The following is a 12211-nucleotide window of genomic DNA, read 5'->3' on the forward strand; positions in this document are numbered from 1 at the left end:
TGCTGCTTCCACCTCTGTGTGCAGTGATTTGCTTCTTGTATTTAAGTGTCACCAAGTCCTACATAAACACAAGGAAATACATCTTAAAACATACCTCCTTAAGGTTCACTGGCTGAGCAAATATCCGAGCAGAATCCTTTTCCTGCAGCTGATCCAGAACTGATCGCAAAAGTACAGTAAACGGAGTAAGCTGAAGTTCCAGAGCAACCTGCTCAATCTTGACCTATAGAAGTAGTAATTATCCAATTAAGCATTATTCCTTAAGATACCATTTTAAAGTTGCTTTGCAGCAATACTACAGTACTTCAGATATGAAACACCACAGATATATTTAACTGAATGAGTTCAATGCTATTTTTAATATCATCAGTTCACATTTGTCTGACACGTATTTTCAGCTAATGACTTTGTAGGAAAACAAATATTCTCATCCCTTCATTGTAGACTCAACCAGCTTCTCAGAACTGAAATTTGTATTTCACCTATAAATCTATTTTGTTGCCGTTTTTAACAGTATTTCTTTTGTTTGAAAAGATGTTACACAAGAACAGCTTCCTATTTCATCAACAATGCCAAGAATAACAATTGTAATACAGCTGTAATAACAAGAATTTAAAGGTAACATTAAATTTCAGTTGCAGTGCCATGTTCAAAATGTAAAAAGAGAATTTGCTGAACATCTGTTAAGTTACACCAGACCAAAACAAAGAGTAATTTCAAAGATGACGTGTTATATAAATTCCAAGAAAAAAATTTAGATAAACAGAATCAACATCTTCAAATACTTGCTCATCCTTCAGAACATTTGTTATTTTTTACAATATTACAACTCCTCTCCAGTTTTATTTTCAGCCTATTTAAAGTTATCAACATTGAAACAGTTTTGTTATAGCAAAAGTAAACTCTTAATGACACATTAACAGTGTGTGTACACATAATAGAAACATTAAACAAAGTATACACATACAAACACATGCATAAAATACATGTTTATAAATAACAACACGTAATACATATGTATTGCAAGTGATATGTGAATGTTTAAGAATGATGCATGGAATTCCAGAAAGCACTCAAGAGTTACAAACTACATTAGCTTGCAATGAACGTGTACAGCTTGCAAACAGTAAAAATGGAATGGTGTTTTTATAAGGACAATTAAAGACTTGTAAGTGTTAACATCTTGCTTTCATAGTTTTCATATAAAATACTATCTTTCTGAACCACCACTTCCTCAAGTCTCTTCTCCCAGCAATGTTAACTCAAGAATGTTGCTGGACAGAGATGCACGTTTAGGGATTAATTTTTTTTTCCATTGTTTTAGTGACAGAAGAATAAAAGTGCTACTCAGTACAGGCACAAGTATTAGGAAAACATAAAGAGATGAAATTTCCTATACTTCTTCAGGAACCAATCATATTTGCAAGTCTAACAGAATGCCTGTTAAACAATTTCTCTGCACAAATGCACACAGCACAGGCAACAAGCAACAAGCTGGATGCCACTGTGATGCTAGAAAGCTATGACCTAGCTGTCACTACTGAAAAATGCTGGGATGAATCCCGCAGCTGGAGTGTGACTATCAATGGCTATAGGCTGTTCACAAGGGACACTGCCCTGTTGCGTAGTGACGGGGTCAACAATGCAAGGGTCGAATAATAAGAAGGGTTTCTACAGGTCTGTCAACCAGAAAAAGAAAAGTCAAAGAAAGCATACCCCCCAGGAATGTGACTGGCAAACTGGTAACAACGGATGAAGAGAAGGCTGAGGTAACCCACCAACTTTTTTGCCTCAGTCTTTACAGGCGCTCTCTCTTCCCACACCTCTCAAGTAGATGGACCTCGAGGAAAGGACTGGGAAAGTGAAGTCCCTCCCACTGTAAGAGATCTGGCTCATGACCATTTGAGGAACCTGAATATGTGTAAGCCTATAGGAGCTGATGAGATGCATCTGAGAGTCCTGAGGGAACTGGCTGATGTGGTTGCCAAGGCACTCTAAGATATGAGAGTCATGGTGGTCAGGTGCAATCCTCAGAGACTGGAAAAGGGAAACACTGAACACATTTTTAAAAAGGGGAGAAAGGAGGACCCTGGGAACTACTGACCTGTCAGCCTCTCCTCTGTACCTGGGCAAAAATAGGAACAGATCCTCCTAGAAGCCGTATTAAGGCCCTGCAGAGGATGAACTGGTGGATGAAAAACTGGACACAGGCTGGCAGTGTGTGCCCATTCCTGAAAGGCCAACTATAGACCCGGCTGCTTTCAAAGAAGCATAACCAGCAGGTCAAGCGAGGTGATTCTGCCTCTCTACTCTGCTCTCATGACACTCAACTTGAAGTACTGTGTACAGTTTTAGGGCCTCCAACACAGAAAAGACATGGACCTGTTGGAGAGGGTCCAGAGGAGGACCAGAAAAATGATCAGAGGGTTGGAACACCTCTTCTACAAAGAAAACTAGGGTTGCTCAGGCTGGAGAAGAGAAGGCTTCAAGGAAACCTTACTGCACCTTTCAATACTTAATGGGGGTTTACTAAAAAATATGGGGACAAACTTTTTAGTACAGCCTTTTGTAACAGGACAAAAGATAATGGTTGTAAACTAAACCAGGGTAGGTTTACGATACATGTAAGTGAGAAATTTTTTACGGTAATGGTGGTGAAACACTGGAGCAGGTTGGCCAGAGAAATGACAGATGCCGCATCCCTGGAAACATTCAAGGTCAGGTTGGACAGAACTCTGAACAACATGATCTAGTTGAAGATGTCCTTGTTGACTGCAGGGGCATTGGACCAGGAAGGTCCCTTCCAACCCAAACCATTCTGTGATTCTATGATAATTTTATGTATCTTAAACAGGTTGCATGAATGCGTGCATGCACTTTTCTTGATCCTATGTGAGGATTAGAAGAGAAACACTGCAATCTTTCTATTGCAAAAACTGTGTGTTAGAATACTTAAACTATCTTTTCTTCAGAAAAGTTTCACCAAATTAAAAATTCCCTTTACCTGTTCTCTTTTTAATTTTTCACGCTTACGTATAAGTTCAATCAACAAACGTGCTCTTTCAAGATCATGGCGCAGCCTTTGCCAGTACTTCAATTTTTCTTTTAAGGCTTGCATTTCTTCATCATCTTCTCTCTAAGAAAAGAACCAAAAGGTTTTCATGACATAAGGAAAACTAACCTGTTTTTATAAGCTATGCTTTATGTAATTACAGAATGTATTTCCAGAAAAAGAGAAACTACTGTCTAATAGCTATGGTACTTGATCATAAGCTTCATGCTGCAACAAAAGAAAACCTCCGATCAGAATATCTTCTAGAGTTTCTCAGCCATCTAGCTGAAAACAAAACCTGTGAAAACCAGGAAGCAATCCTATGGTAAAGGCTATTTACATCAGAAAAAACAATACAGCAAATAGCAACGCAGCAATATAACAAGCTACAAAATAAGATTTTGTATTTTTACATTAAAATCCAAACCACGTGAAGATCATCAGCTTCTTCAGAAGCTCAAGCCTGTTAGAAACAAATTCTTCTTGTGCTCAACACAGTCCACCTCCCCCACACCCAGAATTAGAGCACACTTGTAACAGAACAAAATCACTATAACTTCTGAGGACAGGAAATAAAAAGCAGTTTATAGTAACTTTATGTGGTACAGCAAATGGGTAATGCAGTAAACACAACCTTCCAGTGAACTGATGAAACAATTCATGTATTTTTAGGAAGAAGTATTTGAATACTTGCAATATTTAGTTTGATTTGTACATACAGAAAACAGAGCCTTTCTTTTTTTTAATATTCTTCGTAAGGAAAAGGAGGATATTGGAATACTACCTATAGTATTCAAACAGTATTGGTAATTCACGAGAAACAAGGCCATAACAAAGTAGGAGTCCTCATATTAGTACCACGTACACGAAAGAAATATCTGTTCCGGAAAACAGGTACGTTTAAAATTAATATTTTATAAAAGAATCTCAGAGAGAGATCTAAAAATTTGTATGCTTGCCTGTAACTAGCATAATGGAATATCCACTTGATAAGTAATCATCAGATATTTTTTAAAACTAAAGCAAACAAATAAAAGATTCTCCAAGTTATAAGAAATAGAAAAGAATAAAGATGTCTGAGCACATGAACAAAACCCAGCATTACAAATTGTTACACTCTAAGGAGAAACCTCCTTAACAGAAGGATAATTTAGAAATATTATAGGCACATTAAAGGAAACTTGTGCAATTTTTCAGATGAAAGTTTCCCAAAAATAGAATCGCAAAAATTGGCAGTTAAAAAAAGAATACCGAATAGCTTTGTAAGCGCTGTGAGTCTATGATCTGCATCATATTTTATTGCTTTATACACTTTGTAAAATAAAGGCAAGTATCCATGGAACCTATGTTAGTTTTACACAAATCTCTGACTTTAGTGAAGGTGAAAATCCTTAACTATCAACTATCTCTGTATTATAATACAGCAACCTGGAAACAGCAGTTTGTTCCTCTTTTAAAAAAGTTTGAAAAATTGTAGCTAGAAAATTCTAGTTCCCTTTTCTAATGACAATTACTACTGACAGTTATAATTTCTCTTAAGGGGTTAAGTTTTGACTTAGACACAAAATTTAACTGTTGATGCTCAGAACAGTTCAAAGTTCTGACAAAAAATAATACCCATATTTTCAATTCCTTAACATTCTCAGACTGACTGAATTAGAAAGTCTACAGTGCCACTAATTGCTGTTCTCCTACATCCCTTCGGTTCTGAGTACAACTCCCATGTGTGGAAAAGCAACCTGTTAACTGACATTGCTATACAATTTTTCCATAGCTTTATTTTTTTTTCAGGACCAGAATTAAGTTGTGGTTATTACTAAAAGTGGAAGACTTGCCCTTTGCTTGCAGCCAGTCAGAGTCCACTCTTTTGCCCTATGTAATTGCACAGTTCATGAAACTTGGGAATTGACCCTGCTCAAAGCTAAGTCAACAAAACCATGCTAGTTTTAGGGTGGGTCAAGAAACCTAAATAAGCAAGGAAAAAAAAAGAACAGTTACTTTGTTACAGCAAGCCTTGGCGTAGTTCACTTGAGACTTCAGGATTTGACTACATTTGAAGGTATAATTGTCTTAAAAAAAAAAAAAATCATTCCTTCAGTTGAACCGGTTGTTTAACCAATTTCATTCCATAAAATAGGCAGGCAGGTGCCAATCTGCAGATGTGACTACTAAGAGCACCTTGCTTGCTTTTTGTGTGCACATACACTCCCATCTTAAATGTCATTCCAGCTTGGAGGTTAATAGTAAGCCTCCAATTTTCTGATACTTTTATGCAAATTAGTGTTGGCAGACACAGTTACAATTGCTGAGGTAAACCCTCTTCACCCTAACTTATTTATTATATATAGTTTAGTTGGAGTAGAAGATCCAGGCAAACTGAAGAGAGCATGATGAACTGGTTTCCAATATCTAACTAGTAAAAACTTGGATAAAAATAGTTCCTTTTAAATTTTTTTTAGTTTTCATAAGCTTTTTGGCAAGGAAAGTTCCTATTAACTTTCCTGGTAAAGAAATCTGTCTATAACAAAGCCAGGAAGTTTCTTCTGGCAGACAACACAGAAAAATTTAGAAAGAAACTTTGTGGTGTTTTCTGATGGACTCAGTTCTTTCTGAACACCAAGTATTACCTAGGAAAAAAAGCTAAAACTGACACATTTATTAATACTGAGGGAAGAGGAAAATACTTCTATATCTACACAGAGAACATGGATCAACTGAGAACCGGTCTTCAGCTTCAGCTCCCCCGATGAGTATGCTACCAGCCTCTGCCTACTAGTAGGAATACTGTCAGTGCACCAACAGACCATCCCTTCCCCCTAGATGTGAGTACTTAGGGACAGTCTCACCCCCTACATGGACTGTAACTGGTATCAGCCAAACAAAACTATAATTGGAAACTCTATTTCCAACAGTGATGAAATTAGATCTTGATCAATACAATTAATTTTATGAAGACCCTCTGCTGGCACCTCTATGCCAGTCAAAACCATCTAGCAGCTGCAACTTGTGTTCTTACTGAAATCTTCAGTGCTGATATGACCCTAATCACCAGCACCTTCTACTCTGTTTCTCTCACAGCAGTTTATTATAAACTATAGTAACAGCAGCTTTAAAATCAATCTCACCACAGCAGTAACAAGCTACTATACTTAGATTGCATGTCTTACTTTTAGTCAACCATTCTTTAATTACAGAAAAAAAGGAATATAAATTTATTAGCGTATTTCCAATAGCCTTCCTGAATTTGTAGGTGGGGAGAGAAGTGACAATATAAACCATTCTTTCAGATGGTTCCTTTTTCCTGCAGATGGTGGGGTAGAATATAAGCCAAGATCTTCTTCCCTGGTTTAGAACTTTTAGTTGATAAAACATCACCTCGAAAAGCATATCACAATTAAGATCTGAAAGACGTTCATCAGGAAGCAACCATAAATCATGAACCCTTCTCCCCCTGCCAAATTCGTTCTAGTAAACGATATTTAGAGAGGGATCAAAGTCAACCTCCACTAAGCATCCTGAAACCATTTTCAGGGTTTTGGTTCCTCATAGTAATATTTCTTTTCAGTTTAAATAAATAAAATAAAAATAAAATTAATAGAAATCTTCTCTGAATCTGTATTACATCAGTGCTTATGTTCCCCTGACTGACTGAAAACCTATTCAGGTTTCTTGATGTTTTGACCTCTCACATAAAATGAGGTCAACAGAATTTCCCCATCTAGACTGAAATGAATTACCATCTATATTTCAAAAATTTTGACGCATTCTCAAAACAGCCATGGCACTGCTGTTTATTAAAGTCTTCATTCTGGTTTGGTTTATAGTTGGAATAATGAAGATGACTAATGCATCAAATGCTTTACAGTTATGACTACTTTAATAGGCATTCCAAATACTTACTGAAGATGGTATGGGCAATGTCATACAATCCTGCCATGACACAGCATACTCACTACTCACTGAAAAGCACTACCACCTACATGTTTTTCATCAATAGAATCATTTACTACTCAGCTCTGCTTGAAGATTGCGTTTTCTTTACAAAAGATAAAGTTAATGTAAGTTTTTACAAATAAAGTTTCAGAACTACCCGCATTTTTAATAAACCAGTATAAATAGTTTCCAATTAATTTAGAAAATATTTTCTAAGGAATAGTTCATAGCTCTGAAAAGAAATAAACAGTGTTTGTACAGGAGTGCAAAAAAGGCAAACAGATTCTGAACAGCTCCTAATAGAATCATAGAATCATAATCCAACTTCAATTTTTTATTTTGGTAGCTACTATTTAAATATTTAGAAATGTCAGTCTCATTAGGCCATCTCAATATGAAAAGTACTTCCCAGCTACCAACCTTAAGTGCATTTTTTTCAGACACTAACTATAGCCTAGGTCTATACTGCCACATAACCCTCAAACTTTGGTGCTTGATTTTATTATTTTTAAGGACTCAAGCTCATTTAAAAAAAAAACAACCCAGCAGTCTACTATATGAATAAAATAATTTCTGCTATTATTAGCTAACTGCCAGACACAACTCTTCAGAACAGAATCTTCTCATAAAGGATTATGAGAAAGTTGCAGCTGTTCAGCCTGGAGAAGAGAAGGCTGCGTGGAGACCTCCTAGCAGCCTTCCAGTATCTGAAGGGGGGCTATAGGGATGCTGAGGAGGGACAAGGGGTAACGAGTTAAAACTTAAACAGGGGAAGATTAGATTGGATATAAGGAGGAAATTCTTTCCTGTTAGGGTGGTGAGGCACTGGAATAGGTTGTCCAGGGAGACTGTGAATGCTCCATCCCTGGCAGTGTTCCAGACCAGGTTGGACGAGGCCTTGGGTGATATGATTTACAGTAAGGTGTCCCTGGCCATAGCAGGGGGGTTGAAACTAGATGATCTTAAGGTCTTTTCCCACCCTAACTATTCTATGATTCTATGATTAAAATATTAGAAATTTAAAGTAGAATACAAAATATTTTACAGAAGCTACAGCACCCCAAAATAGTATTAAAATGGAGTAATACAGAAGCAATGAAAGAAAGATGAACAAGTGGCCAATTTATATTCAAACTTAATGTCATCTAAAAGGAATCCACCTAAATTCCATGAAAAGGAAGTTGAGCATCTCAGCTCTGAGAAAATACTGAGAGAGATGGGACTGTTCAGCCTGGAAAAGAGGAAGCTCAGGGGGATCTCACCAATGTATATAAGGGAGGGTGCAAAGAGGATGGAGTCAGGCTCTTTTCTGCCTGTGACAGGACCAGAGGCAGCACAAAGTGAAAAACAACAGGATCTCTCCAAACATCAGAAAGCACCAAGTGCGACCAAACACTGGCACAGGTTGCTCAGGGAGGCTGTGGAGTCTGCACCCTTGAAGATACTCCAAAGCTGTCTGGATATAGTTCTGGGCAACCTAAGTAGCCCTGCTTGAAGGCCTCCAGAGGTCCCTTCCAACCTCAATTATTTTGGGAATTATTAATTAGGGTTTTTTTGTTGTTTTTTTTTTTTCCCCATGAAAAGCTAAGAAAAGAAACACACACAATGACAGATCAAATAATTAGCAGTACTGACCATGATGTTCTTATGACTACATCAATTAATGATTTAATCAGCAAATAGCAATGCAACTCAAGCAAAAATAATTTTTCAGCTTTAAAAGGGATGGGGTGGGGAGCTCAATTTAATACAAGTAAATGATTATAAAATGCATTAAGTTCTAGAGGCTATTTAACAGGAACAGTTCCACTGGAAGTTAAACACCTGGAGAATGAAAAGAACCAAAGCAATAAAAGATCAACCAAAATCTCTAATGTCACTGAAGAACTGCTCGTATTACAAAAACAGGAAGCAGAGGTGTATCACTTTCTGCAAGACACACATCTGGAGTGCCTGTTTCACTGTTTTTCAGCAATTCTGACTGATAAATCCATACAACTTTAACCAGCCTAGATGTATTTTAGCTAGGATGTTTTACCTGAACAAAATACCAGCATAAATTTACACTTGTCTATAATTCCACTTAACTACGTCAAAACTAAGAGTGGAAACTGGTCTTCGAACTTCGTCGACAACTGGCTCTTTATCCTGTTACTACTGAACAAGGTGGGTAATAAGGATCTGAATTTGAAGACTGTAAACTACAATGCCTAACCTCTACTCTGCAAAAATCCCTGGTTTTCTGAGCTATAACTGTCAAAGATGACATTCACTTTGCACTTTTTAACGTATTTAATGTATTTAATACTAGATTTTTATCTTAATAACTCACAGCACATTGATAAGTGAGTTACAAAAAACTACAATACTAATCAATGAACACTGATATCAGGATAGTTTCAGTGATCGTGTTTTTGTGAAACATTAAGCAAAACCCAACACACACACACACACACACACAAAAAAAACAACAAAAAAAAACCAAAACTCTGCAGAAATATTTTTCTTTTCACATCTCAAATTAAAAAGGATTAGATAATGCCCCATTTCCAATATGGGACATATTACTTAAAAATAATGTGAAGAATTTACTCAGTCCTGAATAAGAGAAAGTCTTCATTCTGCTATGTTTCCTGGTTAGTTCTTTTACTCTTTAGAATAAAGATTTTCTGATTTCTTCTTATTAGTAAAAAGTGTGTCACATACCTGTTGTGTGTTTCTTTGTGACTGTAAACTGGACTGCAGCCTTCTCAACAGAGGAACACCATTCCTAGACAGTCTTTTAAGCAACCAGTAACTGTGCACTCGTTCAACAAATTGCTTCTTCCGCTGAATGGCCACCTGATTCATAATCTTATTTAATCTAAAATATGGAAAAACTGATATTGTATTTTACACAGCAAAGCATAAAATGTATTTGTCTGTGGAAATTAAACATCAGATATAACATGAACGCATAACATCAGTGATCACCGTATTGTTCATTTCTTTCAACGACACCCCTTTCAGTACAACTGTTTCTGAGCAGTCAATTACAATCAAATGCATCTGCTCAACACTGCAATTTCTACTATGTACATTACTTTATAAAGCTGAAGTGTATTTTTTCATTATCATTATCCAAGAGCAGTCCCAGATTAGGGCTGAGAATAAAGCTTCATGTAAGTTTCACAATAGTTTTCCTATTAAAATCAGAAATAAAACTAAATCCCTACGAAAGTTTTCAGATCATTCCTTGCTATCTTCACACAGAATTAGTAGTTTATCTTAAAGACAATGTACCTTTAAACATTTTACAAAAAAGCATGCAACAAAAAGCTTGTATTATTCATTTACAAATATTAATTTTTTTGTAAAGTGAACAAAAAATGTAAACCAGAACACTTATTATTTTACTCCACATATACAAAGAAAATATCTACACAGAGAAGATGCAAGAGAGGATCATAGGAACAGTTAAGTACTGTGTACTGATTAAATAATCAGTATTTTCTCCAAAGTTATTTTTTAAAACATGCAACTATCGTTTACATATACTGTTTACAAATACTCTAGCGAAGTACTGTAAGAAATTCACAACAACCTTGACTCTTAAACAATGACACACTGAATGACTAAGTCACACACAACACTAACATCCCAAGACTTGCACTAAAAAATATGTTTATCTGAAACAGACCTTCAACCCCTGTGCCTGCAGTGTCTTGAAATGACATAAAATAATAATAATAAAAAAAAGTTAATGGCTGTAGAATGAAAAGGTTTTGTCTTTGTATGATATTGCAGGATTTGTCACTGTTGGCAGCCCTTGCAAAATTAACACAAGATGTCCTAAGGCACCTACCCCCTCTTATTGTCAGGGGAATTGTTCATTCATTTTGGGGCAGGGGCGAGCTGGAGAGAGAAAAGGATTTCTCTGAGCTGGACTCAGTAACAGTTACAGAAAGGATAATATCAACGAACAGAATCTGTTAGTTCTTCACTCAGTGTATTACTGCCCACAGCAAAACTCTACAATGGAAGGTATACTTATCAGAGATTCTCCAATAAGATTTAACACCGAAATAGGAAAACTTAAATTCAAGAAGTGTCTCATTTGCAGAGCACTACCACAAGGCATTTAAATAAAAATTACAAATATATACGCATATTAGTACTGTTGTGCTTTTTCCCTTTTAATATTAGGAATAATGTAGTTTCACATGTAAATGGTAGAAGCAAGTCAAACACCTTAATAGAATATAATGCTAGAAGTAAATCTTAGCTATAACATGTTGTACAAATACCTGAAAAACCTGAATAACATTTTTTTCAGACAGACACAAAAGCGAGTTCATCCCAAGTTCAAAGTTCACCTAGCCCTGGTTGGCTTTTTGGGGCTGCACGGAAGGTACAGTGCAATAGGTCTTCTCAGTGCTATGCTAACTAGCCACAGTGCTTTCAGCCATCACAGGGTAAAGGCAGAGCAAACACAGGTTTTCTTCGAAATACAGTGCCATTGTGTTCCTTGGTTCTTTAGTGGCATTATTTTTCAACTAGCAACTAAGCCAGTTAGGCATTTTACCTTAACTTAAAGCTTAGAAAGTCTGCAGATGAATTTAGGACTGTCTTGTAAGTCTTTCATTGAAGAGCACAGGCAGGCTCCGCAAAGACTTACTCAATGCAAAACAGACCTCGATGTGACCATATTAAACTTCAAACATGACAGAATTACAATTAATTAGAGAATGCAATCAAACTCAAATAATTAATTTCACATCTCTCTCTTGGAAACAGCAAAACCTACTGAACCGAGCCAAAAAAGCACAGCCAATATACACCTATTTGGAAAGACCAGAGAAACATAACTTGACATGAAGAAAGGTGCTTTGGCTTCATGCCCATCAGATGTGGCAAGACTAAACAAATATCTTTAATTACAGCTTTAAGTACATTTAAGTATATTTGCCCATTCACATTACAAACCATTCTATTCATAGATAATTATAATAGTAAAGTGCAAGAATAAGCTTAGCAAAGATATCCACAGCAGATATTTTCAGATTCTCAAAATACAAAGAAGGTAATTTGGAGTGCAGAAATGACCTTACAAGGGGTAGGAATCTACTGCTCCCTCTAAATAAAACCAAATATTGGCTGTTAATATTTCATTTGGAAATCAGACTTTGGTAGTGGCAATATAGCACTAATCACCCCTTAATTTCTCAAAATAGAGAGGTCAGAGGC

The 12211-nt window shown here is 36.4% G+C and overlaps 1 protein-coding gene across 10 annotated transcripts in view; it reads right to left on the bottom strand.

Annotated features, from left to right (window-relative positions):
• BRD1 (bromodomain containing 1) overlaps positions 1–12211 on the bottom strand; it is a 64854-nt gene that overhangs the window by 32174 nt on the left and 20469 nt on the right. For 9 of the 10 annotated variants that reach the window (XR_008972957.1, XM_057415778.1, XM_057415783.1 and 6 more), the window contains 3 exons: positions 9692–9848; positions 3005–3136; positions 95–223 (listed from right to left, as the gene is read on the bottom strand). Coding sequence is in view for 9 of the 10 variants with exons in the window: in XM_057415778.1 (XP_057271761.1) it covers positions 95–223; positions 3005–3136; positions 9692–9848 (418 nt within the window). In the remaining variant the exon portion in view is untranslated. The remainder of the gene's footprint in view (positions 1–94; positions 224–3004; positions 3137–9691; positions 9849–12211) is intronic. The other variant, XM_057415785.1, reaches the window with a different exon arrangement.

The sequence above is a fragment of the Pezoporus wallicus genome, unplaced genomic scaffold (genome assembly GCF_028554395.1).
Source record: "Pezoporus wallicus isolate ANWC-B61680 ecotype Strahan unplaced genomic scaffold, APGP_CSIRO_Pwel_v1 contig_6966, whole genome shotgun sequence".
NCBI classification, from domain to species: domain Eukaryota; kingdom Metazoa; phylum Chordata; class Aves; order Psittaciformes; family Psittacidae; genus Pezoporus; species Pezoporus wallicus.